The sequence below is a fragment of the Labrus bergylta genome, chromosome 9 (assembly GCF_963930695.1).
Source record: "Labrus bergylta chromosome 9, fLabBer1.1, whole genome shotgun sequence".
In the NCBI taxonomy this organism is placed as follows: domain Eukaryota; kingdom Metazoa; phylum Chordata; class Actinopteri; order Labriformes; family Labridae; genus Labrus; species Labrus bergylta.
This window is the reverse complement of record NC_089203.1, coordinates 3,361,197-3,376,764: the sequence shown is the minus strand read 5'-3', so window position 1 is coordinate 3,376,764 and position 15,568 is coordinate 3,361,197. Positions and strand designations below refer to the sequence as shown.

The following is a 15,568-nucleotide window of genomic DNA, read 5'->3' as shown; positions in this document are numbered from 1 at the left end:
TTGGCTGTCATGTTTCTTGGGTGAACACCTCCCATTGATTTCAAGGACTCCTTATATGGGGGGCAGAACGTATTAAGTGCATGTGCCATTCATTGAGAAGGAGTGTTGTGGGCGTGGCCTCACCGCGTACCAGCCAATCACATTCTAGATTACATGTAATGAGGGCGGGGCGTCAGAGGGGATTCCTGACACACAGTAGGCTGGCTGCTGATGGTAGGGGCGGGGCTTTGAGACGGAAGTATCTCCGGACTGGTCCAGCTGTCATCTAAGAAGAGAGAAGAGACCATTTACACCGGCTGCCTAGGAAATGCAGAAAAAGGGAAAACGCTAAAATAATGGCAACATCAAAACCATAAGGTCATGACGCTGAACTGAAGGTAGCTATGCCCGACATTTCATAAAAAACAAATGCTCGTATATACGTTAGTACAGCAGTCGCGGTTGTCGTAGGCCTACGTTATTTCGAGATGTATAAATGATGACAAGGATTTGTAGGCTGTGTGACATTGAACAGACGAGGTCGTGTAAAGAGCTGTACACGGTGTCTAACTAGTAATGTCCTGGTGTATTCCTCCACCGTTGTCCTTGGTAACGCCGGTGTGTACCTTTGATGAAAAGAGAGAAATTGGTTTATTGGTCCCCAGCTGCAAATATGCTACACGGTCTCTGTTAACCTAGCCTAGCTGCCCGCTGAAGGGAACTACCCTAGATCCAGAACAGACAGGAGACGTCATCAGCATTTTCCTGTATTTAAATGGTTGCGTATGAGGAGGTCATTGCTGAAAGGGAAGATTACACGGTAGGTGCTCCATGCTGAAAGCCACCTCGTCGCTTGAATGTTCAGTGTACTGCGCAAACCTACTTTACATGTTACTGCTGGGATCTGAATGATTAATAGGGCACATGGAAAGGTGGCGGAGCAGCTGTTAGCTTTGCTGCTAGCTGCGTAACGACCTTTGGAGACGTCAGCTCCTCCAGCACAAGCTGCTAGCTGCCTACGCTGCTCTGTACTGGGTGTTTTCTGCCCGAGTGTTATATTTCACCCAGGCCTCCCCATGGCTAAGCGAGTCAATGATTTAATCTCATTGATTGCATCACAAGACCAGACTGGGTGCAGCCCCAACCACATTCACTGGCTTGCGAGGCTTGTTTTTTTTCTTCTTCCAGAGGGCCAGATAAACTTGAAGTGTAACAGCCTTGTGCTTCCCCCCCTCCCCCTCTCCTATAATCACATTTTAGGATAAAGAAGACGGTGAAAGCCAAAAGTGAACTGAAGATTTACTGGGTGTCCTAAATGGGGGACTACGGGTTTGGAGTTCTGGTGAAGAACAGCAGTGGTAACAAATCTGCTTTCCCTGTAAGGATCCCTCCTCACCTCCAACCCCAGCACCCTCACCACCCCTCAAACCCCCCCAGCCCCCCTTCCTTCGTAAACAACACCTGCTCCACCAATGGGGGCAGTGCTTGGCTGTTCCCCGCTGTAGCCCAACACAGTAACATGCAAGATGAGATTCTGGAGTCAGACAAGTCCAAGGCCTTGGACCTCCAGGACATGCAAGATAAGTCGCAGGTCCAGGCCCAGCCTCAGGCCCTGTCACCAGGCCAGCAGGAGGCTGGGGGAGGCCTAGGGCAGCTGGAGGGGTCACTTTCTGATGACGGCACACTGGAGAAGGGTTCTTTAGAGAACAGTGGTGGTAAGGAGAAGTTGAGGATGGAGTCCCCGGTACTAAGCGGTTTCGACTACCAGGACAGCCTGGGAATGGGTACAAGCTGCGCACAGTCCACCTCCTCCTCGTCCTCACTGACCAGCTTTAACAACTGGTCCCCCGCCGTCCCATCCACCCAGTCTCCTGTGGTTGGGGAAGATGTAGGAGGGTTCTTCGGCCCGGCCGGCTCCAACGCGAACGGACCCCCTCTCCTGTTCCAGAACTTCTCCCACCATGCCGGGCCTGGCTTCGGAGCAGGAGGGAGTTTTTCCCCGCAGATCGGTCCGGTCTCCCAGCACCACCCGCCCACACCTCATCCACAGCACTACCACCCCCATGGTCAGGGGGTCCCACAGCAGCACCGTCGCTCCCCGGCTAGCCCTCATCCACCCCAGCCCTCCTTCCCTCCTCATCCCCACCGCACCGGACCATTTACTCAGCTGCCCCACCTCGCCCCCGCCCAGAACAAACCCCCCTCCCCATGGGGAAGCTACCAGAGCCCATCCACTCCCACATCCACCTCCTGGAGCCCAGGGGCGTATGGTGGCTGGGGAGGCACGCAGGGGGTTCGAGAGTATCGACGGGGGGTAGGTGGTGGGATGACGGGTCTTACCTCGATCTCCCCACTAAAGAAGTCTTTCCCAAACAACCAGGTGAGGAGAGTGCCATCGCCTATATTTAATGTTGATCCTCAGATCTCTGTGTTTGATATTAATGTACTGCTCTGTGTGCCCCCCCTCCCCCAGGGAAAAATAAACTTTCTTTTGTTTTTTTTAAATTGAATTGAATATCATGAAATGTGTTTATCAGGAGACTTTTGTGAATGTCTTCCTGCTGACCTACAGGTCCCCCCTCAGAAGTTTCCCAGAAACAGCTCTGGCTTCAATCACAAGGGCTGGGTAGAAGACAACATGAACCGCAGTGAGAGCGTCTACCCTTTCCAGGTAAGAACATCACTGGTAATACTTAGTCTGGTCTTATGGAGCGAGTAAATACCATGCCCATAAGAAATAAGATCAATTTGGTCGACGTTCCCTTAAAAACAGAGAAAAACTTGACTTGACTGTATTCCTGTAAGACTGCAAATTTGTTAAGTGTAGTGTCCTCCAGGGGGCAAATGATAATGTTATTAAACACACTCCTCTGTATCAAATGAAACAAATGAGCTATTGAGAAAAACAGGATACGTGACAGTTTAATTTTAAATGGATGAATTGAAAGTTACTGTGTGTGTGTGTGTGTGTGTGTGTGTGTGTGTGTGTGTGTGTGTGTGTGTGTGTGTGTGTGTGTGTGTGTGTGTGTGTGTGTGTGTGTGTGTGTGTGTGTGTGTGTGTGTGTGTGTGTGTGTGTGTGTGTGTGTGTGTGTGTGTGTGTGTGTGTGTGTGTGTGTGTGTGTGTGTGTGTGTGTGTGTGTGTGTGTGTGTGTGTGTGTGTGTGTGTGTGTGTGTGTGTGTGTGTGTGTGTGTGTGTGTGTGTGTGTGTGTGTGTGTGTGTGTGTGTCCGAGTGTCCGAGTGTCCGAGTGTCCGAGTGTCCGAGTGTCCGAGTGTCCGAGTGTCCGAGTGTCCGAGTGTCCGAGTGTCCGAGCTCTTATCTAGATCATTTTCATCGAAGAGCAGTCTTGTCATCTGCTCCAATCACATGGCCTTCCTCTTGTCCTGATTTGAGAAGTCTTGTGCTATGCTGCAGCTTTGCATGGTCACAACCCCATTTAGAAATGCACTCAAGCACCCTTACTTGTTTGCATTACTCATCATTGCTTTCAAATGCATCTATTCATGCAAAGGCATTAGGATGCATTTTTTGCTCCTCATGTAGCATATCTCATTTGACGCTGTGATATTCAGGGGGAGAGATGAGATTTGATAGCAGAGATATGCTTGAGTCTGTGCTCCATTTGTTGATCTGTTTGTAATGTTTTTCTGCAGAGGATTTCCACTGGGACACTATCTGCACTTTTTATTAGCTATTAGCATCCTGAGAAATGATGTTGGGGCGCTTTTGCAGCTTTAGATGTGGGAAGTGAGGATGCTAATTGTTGTCTCTCTCTCTCTCTCTTTCAGCAGGAGAGAACACGGTCCTTTGATGGCTTCAGTATGCACTCTCTGGAGAACTCTCTGATTGACATTATGAGGGCTGAGCAGGATTCCTTGAAAGGTTGGTTCCCACACTAACAATGCTGAGGAAAGGGATAGTTTTTCTCTCCTCTTGCTTTGGATAAGTACAGCCGTTTGTTGCATGGATGTGACAGCAAGTAGAAACGTGATATATTTTCCACAATACAGACAACAGGTTGTCTGTATTGTGGAAAATACAGACAGCTGGTGCTTATCGGGTCCCAAAAATTGAATGTAGTACCAGTTAGTTGGGATGCATTAGTTCAACAATCAATATCAGCTGATATTGGCCCTGTTGACAGACATTGGCAAATAATGATGCTGGCATCTTGTATGATTAACTACTGATTCAGATTTTTTTCATATAAGTCACATGGTGAACAAACTCTGACTTGTTTACATTGTCAAACATGAGAGAAAATGGTGGCATCATGGGAATCTTGCACCAAAGGAAGCCATGAAACAAACATTGTTCAAACATTGTGGAATTGGCAATCGCCTAAATTGTTATATCTGTATCGTCCCTAAATTTCACAATTGGTGCATATCTACCAGTTAATTAAGGCTGCAGTTGAAGTCTTTAGAATTCTGCCTTTTATGTTTTAGGAGACATAATAAGGTGGATGGTTGTTTATTAGGCTGTGGTTCTGTTATCTGTTATTTTTCTGTTAATGAAGTCTTCCATAATGAACTCTATAATGGCACAGACAGAAAAAACATCACCACTTTTATATTTGATGCTGTTTGAAACTTATTGAATGACACCTAGACAAGTAATCAGTGTATATCCTGGGCTTTGGTAATGATGCCAAAATGATAATTCCAGCTCAAATAGGTTGTATCTCGAACAGTAATAAGGTGACATACCAAGCACAAATAGAAATATATTAATTTTTTTCCATGTTGCTGATTTGTCTGAATGCAGCTTTACTTAAAGAATTCACGTCACAGACAAAGATATACATTACCAGTATCAATTGAATCAGCTTTGTATGTGTATACAAACTAATCCTGTTTGTCTCTACAGAATCATAAATGAGACTCAGATTGGTAATTCATTACATTTCGTCACTATTCTCCATAACACACAGAAACGATCACCTGCAGCACTTTGGTCTTGGAGACTCTTTCATCTCAACAAAATATCTAAATCAATTCAGTTTAGTTTTCAGTCAATCTTAGAAGATCATTTTCAATGATACACAGCTCTACTCCCGCTCATCTGGGCCAGCTCATGTGTGTGCCTTCTGTTTTTCTAAACACCCAGGACTACCATTTATCATTTCCATCATTTTATTTACCAGACATCTTTCTCAAAAATTATGAATCTGAAAATAATTTGCAAAAAATAAATAATCTAACACATATAATTGGACTTATGTCAGTATTTTTTCCAAGATGTAATGTACAAATACATACACTTATTTGTCTGCTGCATTCTTCACACTTCAAAGGATTGATGAGTTAAAACACATCACACAAACGATTTCATTTATTACTCCAGTTTGGAATCATTTCATGACAAGTTGTTCTGAGACCTCATCTGTTTTGTTTTTGTGTCTTTTCATACAGGACGCTACAGCTTCTCTCACCAGGGTGGAGACGGGCCCTTACCTATGAATGGTATGTCAATGACATATACTAAAGTATGCGTTGCTGTAGCAGAATCCAGGGCTTTACATTAATGCACCCAAATTAAAAAAAAGATACGGGGCAATATGAAGAGCGCTAGTCATGGTTTCAAAACAGGCACTGAGTTGCAATTTAAAAGCAGCTGATAACATTTTATTAGACATTTCCTGGTGTCACATGATCACACCGAGACATGTGGTGAAGTCATATTGTTAATTGTCTTTCTAGACTTCTGTGGTACTAATCTGTACAAGCAGAATGTGTCTTTGAGAGCAGACAGGAAAGGACAGGCCTCCTCAAGTAGGATAAAAAATACTATTGTCAGGGTGCGATATCACACATTCGTGAGTTATATTTTATATATAAAGTAATTATTTTTTCTACCCATAATGAATAGCCTTTTATTGATTTCACACTAAAGTCACATGTTTATTGGATGTATAGGGCAAACAATATTTTTTTCATCTACAGATATAAATAATGATTAATTAGTCATGGGGATCTTTATATGATGAATGACTGGTGTTGTTTTCTATCATGTGCCTTTAAAAAAAAAAAAAAAAAGGAATTACAAGAGTGTTTTGTGTTTTACATGCAGCGAGAAGTTATGGCAGAAGACGAGGTAAAGCTTGTGAATGTATCTTCATCTTCTTTGTTTTTAAGAAAGCTGTAACCTGAAAACGATGACTCTGTGGTTCTGCCTCTGTGTGTCTGCATGGCTGTTCAGTGTCACTGATTATTTTGCCTTGAACATTGAAAGGGTTTAAGTGCTGTTTTTCTTGAGGCAGCAAAACGCCTTCAGAGATTGCCTTCCAAAACCCCGTAGTGATAAAACCCTTCTTTTAATATGTCATACAAAGAAGCAATCATGGCTGCTTTTGTGTGTTTTTCTTACATTGTTCAATTTACATCAAATCAAATTCCCTCCTCTCTGTGTTATATCTTTTTTTTTTTTTTTTTTTTTTCAAAATGACAAGTATGATGGTTGATGATGAAGCAGTATGTTGACTGCAGATCACTGTTTCTCTAGGCCATTCGTCTCTGTTTCCCATGGAGGATGAGCGCTCGTTTGGAGAAGACGAGTCAGGAGACCAGGGGCTTGCTGGCCTCGGCTCAGCTCACTGTTTCCCCCACCTCAACGGTGAACGCGTGGAGCGATATTCTCGCAAAGTATTTGTTGGCGGGCTGCCCCCAGACATAGATGAAGGTGAAGATCCCAGCTGCACAAAACTGACCTGGTGCTTCTCAATGGCATCATTGTGTACTGCAAAAATTAATTTGACTTTTCTTTTCTGAGAATAGATTGTAAACTCTGTAAAAATACAATAATACCATACTTTTAATGTTTACACCTCTCGTTGTTTACTCTCATTTACCTAAGCTGTGTAAACAATTCAAACTGTATTATGTCAGATATTTGATAAGTGATTTCCCTTTTCAGATGAAATCACTGCCAGTTTCCGCCGATTCGGTCACCTGTTTGTTGACTGGCCTCATAAGGCAGAAAGCAAGTCCTACTTTCCACCAAAAGGTGAGTCAAAGCAGTTGAATTAAAATTAAACACAACGTGTTCATGCCCTAATGAACGGAGACGTGATCAGTGATCAGTCACCCGTGTTGCTCTACCTCCCCTTACTCTTTCAAAAGAAGAGAGAAAAGAACATTATATTCCTGCCCTCATGTTGACCATACAGCTCTGCGATGATGAGTATTTGCTTTTTTTTGTGCACACTCATTGTTACGTACAACCTTTCCAGGATATGCGTTCCTGCTGTTTCAAGACGAGAGCTCTGTTCAGGCCCTGATTGATGCCTGCATCCAGGAGGATGGCAAGTTGTACCTGTGTGTCTCCAGTCCCACCATCAAAGACAAGCCTGTGAGTTTGTGCTACAAATGTTTAATGTCACAATAAAAGAAACAGATATGCACTTGTTGCTTTAATTAATTAGTTGTATAGCAGTTTGGCACGGTTTGTTTACCAATGTGCAAATTAAGTTACAGAGCACAAGCAATCAAAAGCTAGTTTCAACTGTAATGGGTTTTTAGTTAGTTGGTTTTTCATACGGTTATGTACATGTCGCAGTATTCTGCCCCACAAAACAAAAGGTTAAATGTAGTAACTGTGACTTTACCAGTTTGTGCATCTGCAGCATGTCTCTTCCTTTCAGGGCTCTTCCTTGTAAAAAAGCTCCAGCCACCACCAACGGTCTGCAGCAGCAATCAAATTGACCCACTGATATTTGCTAATCCGTATTACATAAGCAGCAAGCAGCTTTCATTTTCACAATCCAAAGTGGTTCTTGTTCTCAAAGGAGGAAAGCATGACCGAGAGAAAATTCATGTTTCCTTTTTCCTTTTTCCAGGTCCAGATCCGGCCCTGGAACCTAAATGACAGTGACTTTGTAATGGATGGCTCTCAGCCATTGGATCCGAGAAAAACAATCTTTGTAGGAGGTGTCCCTCGTCCCCTACGTGCAGGTAAGTGTGTGTGAAGATGTCAAAATGTATTGCCTTCTAAGAACTGAACTCGTCTTGATTACATTACCTTGCATTGTGTGTTCCAGTGGAGCTGGCCATGATAATGGACCGTTTGTATGGGGGAGTGTGTTATGCTGGGATTGATACAGACCCAGAACTCAAGTACCCAAAAGGGGCGGGGCGGGTAGCCTTCTCCAATCAGCAAAGCTACATTGCAGCCATTAGTGCCCGATTTGTTCAACTGCAGCACGGGGAGATTGATAAACGGGTGAGTCAGTGTGATGTCAGCAGCTCCCTGTTCAGGTCTTCAATATTTCATGAACATCCTCTCTTACTTTTTTATTTATTCCTACCTTTTTGATTCTGCCGTTCATGCATTCAACTCTTCCTCCATTTTCCTTCCTGTCATCCATTTCAGGTGGAAGTGAAGCCATATGTCCTGGACGACCAGCTGTGTGATGAGTGCCAGGGCACCCGCTGTGGGGGGAAGTTCGCTCCTTTCTTCTGCGCCAACGTGACCTGTCTGCAGTACTACTGCGAGTACTGCTGGGCCGCCATCCACTCCCGGGCCGGGCGCGAGTTCCACAAGCCGCTGGTGAAGGAGGGAGGGGACCGACCACGACACATCTCCTTTCGCTGGAACTGAGGCGAGAGGGCGAGAGGGAGGGGGAATGACACCGGTTTTGGGGAGGGATTGATTGAAAGGGGTAGTTAGGGAAGGGGTATGGGCTACGATATGAAAAATAAATGCACTTTTCTTTTAAGTTTAAAAAAAAAACAAACAACGTAATTTATTTTATTTTATTTTATTTTTTAATTCGGCCTTCTAAAAGAAGTAAATGCTAAGAAGAGAGTGAAATCCCATTTATGTTTTGACTTTAAGTGTGCATGAGCATATGGATGCATTAGATTTGGATTTAGATGTTTTCTGACTTGACTGTACTTCTTTTCGTGTTAGCTGGCAAAGCTGCTTACATTTGTTGTCAAGAGTAACATAAAATTTAAGTGAGGTTCATCATACCTAAATCAGTGTACTTACAATGGACGTTGAGTTTAAGAAGGGTGCATTTTCTTACTTTTTGCTTGCAGGATGAGAGAACAACTGTACCATTTACCAAAGGTTGAGTGCAAATGGTTGGGTTGAAACAGAGGAGGAAACAGTGTTTCAGATGGATGGACGATTGAGTTTTTTTCTCGAAGCTCAGAGTAAAGCATCTGGCCACGACACAAAACAAAATCTCCCCTCGGTCTGGCACGCATATTTAGATTGCTGGCATGAGTTTTTAGATCTCGGTTTAAAAGTCGATACTTTGTAACCAGAAGGGCAAACCAAAGATTGGCCTAAAAATGCATCATCAGAAGCAGATGTTGATCTGAGGGTTTTCAGGATAATGTTGTGTCCTCTTGACATGCAGCGGAGGAAAGGCTGGAGTTTTCTGGAGTTTCAGTTTGTGGGTGTCGGTTAATAAAGACACAGCCCCTCAGGGCTCAGGTATTGACAGTAGTATTTGCTCACTTTATAACGTCAGGGATATTAGCACTGGAAGCTAACATGCTAATGTAGTACAAACTAATGGGAATGCACAGTCCAGTCTCCCTGAGCTGTCCTCATGGTGTACCACTGCACGCTCTACCATGACTGGAGCTTCTATCACAAGTGTTGTGGTTGGATTTGGTAGTAGCTAGAATTTGCTGTCACAGAGATAAAGATATTATTTTATACATGGCCTGCTGATTTTTGTACAGTGTTTTATAGCTGATTATTTTGTCATGAACATATATACATTTATTATGCACTACTTTTCTAAATATTTTTTTCAATAGTCATTTTAGGCACATTTTTCACAGATGGGAGAACTCCTTTTGCAATACCTCATTTTTTTCACTTGGTGAAAAATAATTTTGTACCTTTGTTACTAAGAGATCTGCATTTATGGTAAACTTAATTTAAAAAAGAAAATGAATGATATTAATATAATTTTCAATTAGCTTTTATATATTTAAGTGCTGGTAAATCTGAAAACTGTCTGGTGCATTGGTGTGATTCTGTAGATAAAAAAAAAAAAAGAATAAGGCTTACATGAGCCAGTCATATATGGATTCTCCTCTGTCCTAATAAACATACTTACAGGATCCTAAGGCATGACAAGACCTTTCTAAACACATTTTGATAGTCTTGAAAATATATTCTGACATTTCTCTCCTAGGTGTAGTCAATAAGATTATCAATAGGGTAAATGTTTTGGCTTTGGTCGATGTAAAATGTCCCCTTCTTTCACCGGAGTGGATATCTGCTGTTTGAATATTTAGATCCTCTTTCTGGGACTGCCTGTAAGTTCTACTTATTCTTGGCATGCATAATGTAATACAAAAATAACATGGCTAGTGTTAATGCAGGACCTATTGTAATGCACTAGATCTCCTACTTCCTTTAACTTCTTTTCCTTAACTCTTTGAGATCACCTCTCTTGTAGCCTCTCTTTACATGATGGAGTCTGCCTTCTTTACACAGACATGATGTTTATGCAATCTACACAGTGAAAACACTATGGATGCGTTTTTGTAATGTAGAGGACACTCAGTAGGACATACGTGAGGAGACTTGATCACTTGACCCCCTTTGTGATGTGGCATGCTTTGGGACATAACCTGAATGTGATTTAATGTTGCAAGTTAACTTTGAGCCATTATGTGCAATACTTATTCTTTCCAGAAACAAGTCTCTGCAGTGTAAGTCATTTAACCCATATAAACCATGCAGTCATTTACACATTATTTGTTTCCTATTGTTCATGCTGATGTCTGCAAGAAAAAAAAATATATCTGAATTTATTTTTAAACATTAGTTTTGTGCTTATTTACTTATTTTGCTACTACCATGCTACTGTGATTGAAAACATTGTATATACTAGGTCGATAATGTATTTAGCATTTGCTATATTTTCAATTGAAATGTATAACTATCATTTTGATCAGATTTTTGTTATATTTTTGGGGTGATGTGTTAAACTCGTTGATGTGTCTAGTTTTTCTAATTGCTGTATTGTGCTCCACATTTTCAGATGAAAAGAATATTGATTATGTCTGTTAGTATTACTTGATTGCAAAATTTCAATAGTTTTTAATTGTATGCTGGGAAGGTTATATTTATTAACTTTTTTTTTTTTTACCTGATATCATTTTGATTTTTATTAAGTCATTTCACATTTATACGTAAGTTCCAATTTTTATATTTTCTTCCTGATTAATTTACGCTACAATACGGAAGTCAGTTTTTATAGTTGGTTTGTAGTATTGAAGTAAAACAAAGATCTAATGTCATATATCCATTTGCTGCCAACTGTTTGTAACTGTATGCATACATTTGAAGTATTTGTAATGTGAGATGTTGAACGAATAAAACAGCTGTGAGGAAGAATTTAACGCCTTATGTGCCTCATTTTAATTTGTTTCTGAGAGCAGTGTGTTCCTTGTTTTGCCCCCTGAAGCTCTTCTAGTAACGAGGAGTCTCACACCTGATGCTGTAGTTGTGTAACAGCTTCTTTTGAGCACATCTGGTGGGTGAAGTTTGAATCAGGTCAGAGGTATTTATAGGCCAAGGTTTATTTTAGACCTAAGTAAGTGCTATATAACGCTCATAAAACCTCCTGTTTTTTTTGTCCCATAACAAACTTGTCTAGTCCTATAAAACTGTATTTTCACATAGGAAAAAAATGGCAAGAATGAGGTCATTGAGGGATTAAACCCTGAATGCATGTCAACATAATTACACTTCAGTGAATTTAATTTTAGGGTACTGCTATGTTTATTACCACAGATAGATAGGGGTTTTGTCCTCCATGCCAGCCTTCTCAGAGCAAAGCCATTTTTTATTAATACTCTACAATTTAGGGATAAAATACTGTTTTTTTTCTCTGCAGCATTTATTAACCTGAAGCTTGATCAAGCTTATGCCACAAATATGTACAAAAGCCCTGAGCAGATATACATCCATACACATTAAATCTCAACTTATTTATCTCGGGATAAAAATGCATGTTCTCACATGATAGTGAATTATTCTTATCTTGAGATCTCAAGAAACAGGTCAAATGAATTCTGAAATGGAAAACCATCATTGTTATCCCGAGATAATGAGAAAAATAATTTGAGATCTCGTGATAACTAAAATTGACACGTTTCCACAGTTAAACAGGGTTAAATAATACTAACTGGTGCATGTCGGCTTAGGGCTATAATCATTTACTTTTAATTATATCATTATTTTATGATACAAATAAAAGCATAAACTGATAAACTGAATTCTTTTTCAAGGAAACAACTTCTTTTTTCTTCTTATGTCTCTAAGGAAAGCTAATATTGTTAACCTAACTGAAGCATAAACTTTTATTGGTTTCAAAAGTACAAGAGATAATCATAGTTCAAGGAATTTGGCTTTTTGTGATTTGGAGAACACATTATCCGGGTAACAGCGCCCCCTGCTGGCTGACAGCTACAAACACCGTTTTGAACACTATTAAAATAAAGTCACACAAATAAAAGGTGTGCCGGTCATATTGTGTAGAAGATGCTGTCAAAAAAGAGAAAGATGCCTCCCGTTAAGGTTGTGTTTGTACCCAGGTTTGGCTCACAGCTGAGTGGGAGAGACGAAGAAGAAAGCAAGCAGCAGTCCTCTCAGCGCGGGAAGGACGGGCGCGGGAAGAAGAAGTGCGCCAAAGAGGAAAAGTTAGTTTTGAAAGTCAAATTGCCAAAGTCCAAGAAGGCGTCAAAGGAAGATGAAGCACCTGGAAGATTGATGTTAGAGCCTACAGCAAAGTCAACCAAGAGCTCTGAGAGTCGAGGAGGTGGAAACAAGAAGAAACAAGTGGACGAACATGGTAGCTTAATTATGCTAGTTTATGTTAGCTCGTTAAGTTAGCCTTGACGCTAGTAGCTGGTTAGCTAGCAGGAAGCTTTTATTGAGTAACTCCTGAAAAATGAGCACAGATGATGAAAATACTGAGCATTACAGTTAGCTTTTATGCTAACTTGAGTTTTTTATTGTTGATCCTTGCAAATAGCTCCTGTCTAAATACATGGATACAAACTATTTCTTCTTTCTCCTGTAGTTTTGAGCTGTTTTCTCATCTGTATGACTCTGCAACTCACCCACAAAACAAACTGAGACCATAATCACACTTTAGTTGATTATCCAAACAATGCAATGAGCCTCACAAAGCCTTGTGTGGTTCACAGGCTGGACAAGCTGGGTACCTCTAATATAATATTAATCTTTATTTAGATGTCATGAGATTTGATATAACTGAAAGCATTTTTGTTTGTGGTGCACAAACAGGACAGTACGTTATTATGACAAGAAAGTTGCAACCCCTGAGGTCAAAATCTTCATAATGGATGACTGTGGTTTTAATTAGTTTTTAATAAAAGTGCAGACATTTAATTATGAGACGCAGACCTTCTTCGTTCAAACAGGCAAAGCAACAACTAAAAAGACTTAAAAAGTAGTACTGTATATTTTGTGTAGTAAAACCAGTAAGCAGAAGGTGTAATTCATTTAGTCTTCTGTGTTGTCAGGTGCTGGCACTCAGTCCGACTCTGTTGGAGGAGACGTCTTCTTTTTTCCCGAAACACCAACCAGCAACGTAATGAACGAGAAGGAAAAGGTAAGCCCGATGCAACGTTTTAAAATGTGAAATAACAAAGAGTGTCAGTAGAAGACATGGACTTATTGAAAAACACTCAAGGACCTTTGCAGTTCATAAAAGTTCAACTGGAAAGGGTTTCAGCGGCATGGCACACACACATGGCATTATGTCAATCAATTTAGGCCAAATGTTTATTAAAACACAGAATTAACATGATTACTAAGGTCGCTTTCACATATAGAGTTTGGTGGACTCGTGCGGTTCAGGGGTTTGCTTTCAGACTGCACTCTGTCAAGCGCACCAAAGCCGTTCAAATGTTGTGTACCGCAGCCACGCGTCACTAGTAGGGTCTGTAGCTGCATTCACATGGTGTCAGACACATCTAGAAAATTAGTTTCCGAGTCGGAAAAAGTCTGCTAAAGTTTGAACAACAAGTCTGAAATTGGGAAAAGAATAAGGTGCCCGACTTGTGGACATATTACTCATTAACATGGGGGGGTTAATGTTAAGATACTTTTTAATAGATTAATTCACATATTTCACATCAACGTTTTGCTTTAATATCACTTGTTACATAAAAAATTACACACATCGTCTATATACCATGCACACTGTCTGTTGTTGTTGTTACAACATTCAGACTTTCTTAAACTGAAAACGCATGAACACACTGAAGTCGGCAACCCGTAGCGTGGCACAGTTTGACAGTAGCCTATTTTCATCTCTAAAATGGTGATAAGGACTGAGGACTGAAGGCTGCTGTTGTCAGAAATGTTAACCTTTGCCATGCTCGGCAAAACCCTTGTGACATTGTTTACAGACGGCCAAATTCAACCCACAATGCACTGGTTCGATCCCCAGCTCCTGCTGCCACATGTCGAAGTGTCCTTTGGAAAGACACTGAACCCCAGATCAACATGACTGGAGCGTGTGAAAGTGTATAAATGGGATTAGTTAATACTGATGGACACATTACATAATAACCTGTTAATGTCATATTTAAAAACAAAACAATACAAACTGTTACTTTGATTCTAGCGTATACAAGTCAAATTAATCTGTGACATTTTCATATGCCACAGCATCAAGTGTAAAAAAGCATGGTACTTCCATTCATACAGTATATTTGTCATGGTTGTTGAGGCACTTTAACAAATGGTTTGCAGTGTCACCAGAAATGATTTGGGTTTTGTGTGTGTCATATTGATATTGGACCGAGCCTGCCGATGTCTTTGCCTTGGACAGGCAAAACTCTCAGTTGTGAGGACCATCTCTAGGATGCTGGAGGAGAACCAGCTGATCAGACAGAGAGTGGCAGCCCTCAGCCTGATCCACAGTCTTCACTGACTGAGATCACCCACAGCCACAGCAGGTCACATACTGTTACTTTATCTAAGAAGAAAACATAATCAGAGTTTCTGCACATCCTAGTTCTAAACAGTGGAACCTTTAGTTTCTAAAAAAAACATTTGTGTTACAATTTGGTTGTTCTGTTTGGTGTTTGGCATGAGACCAAAAAGAAAATTACTTGTATACAGTTTTTACTAAGTGTTCATTAAACTGTGTTAATGTATTAAAATAGTCCATATTCTCTTTTTTTATTCCAGAGAGTCTGATTTATTTCTTTATGTTGTAAATAAGGATTTTAGGCTATACACAATAAAGAGGTAACCAGGCACTCATAGCAAGAAACATGTAAAAATGGAAGGATCATGATGGCTAAATCATTTTAAAAATCCTAGATTTTAAGTATTTCCTTCCTCATCTTTTACATTTTCTTGTTTGTGCCTGGTTTCCCACTCTTTTATGTATGACATGTTGTTTTCCAAGAGCACCCAACACCTTTACAATTTCTCATCTGACCACAGCAAGCAACCAGTCAACCTCCCTTTTTATCTAAAGATCTCAGGCTGTTCTGCATGTGCTATATATGAGTTAAGGTTTTTCTCTTCAGTGTAGAGCGAGACTGTTACAGACGAGTAAAGAGTACAT

The 15,568-nt window shown here is 40.9% G+C and overlaps 1 protein-coding gene across 4 annotated transcripts; it reads left to right on the top strand.

Annotated features, from left to right (window-relative positions):
* The first annotated feature begins 222 nt into the window (after nucleotides 1-222).
* Nucleotides 223-11,349, top strand: LOC109994433 (cytoplasmic polyadenylation element-binding protein 4). 4 transcript variants are annotated; one of them, XM_020647752.3, is made up of 12 exons: nucleotides 223-377; nucleotides 1,240-2,359; nucleotides 2,552-2,650; nucleotides 3,771-3,861; nucleotides 5,394-5,444; nucleotides 6,052-6,075; nucleotides 6,484-6,660; nucleotides 6,895-6,984; nucleotides 7,211-7,329; nucleotides 7,817-7,931; nucleotides 8,018-8,199; nucleotides 8,350-11,349. In XM_020647752.3, exons 2-12 carry the CDS (start codon nucleotides 1,295-1,297, stop codon nucleotides 8,575-8,577), a joined length of 2,241 nt encoding a protein of 746 aa, XP_020503408.1. In that variant the 5' UTR covers nucleotides 223-377; nucleotides 1,240-1,294; the 3' UTR covers nucleotides 8,578-11,349. The 4 variants fall into 4 exon arrangements, with proteins under 4 accessions (XP_020503408.1, XP_020503407.1, XP_020503409.1 ...); XM_020647751.3 differs by having other exon boundaries at nucleotides 3,768-3,861; XM_065958561.1 differs by lacking the exon at nucleotides 223-377 and adding an exon at nucleotides 468-799 and having other exon boundaries at nucleotides 3,768-3,861.
* Nucleotides 11,350-15,568: the final 4,219 nt, after the last annotated feature.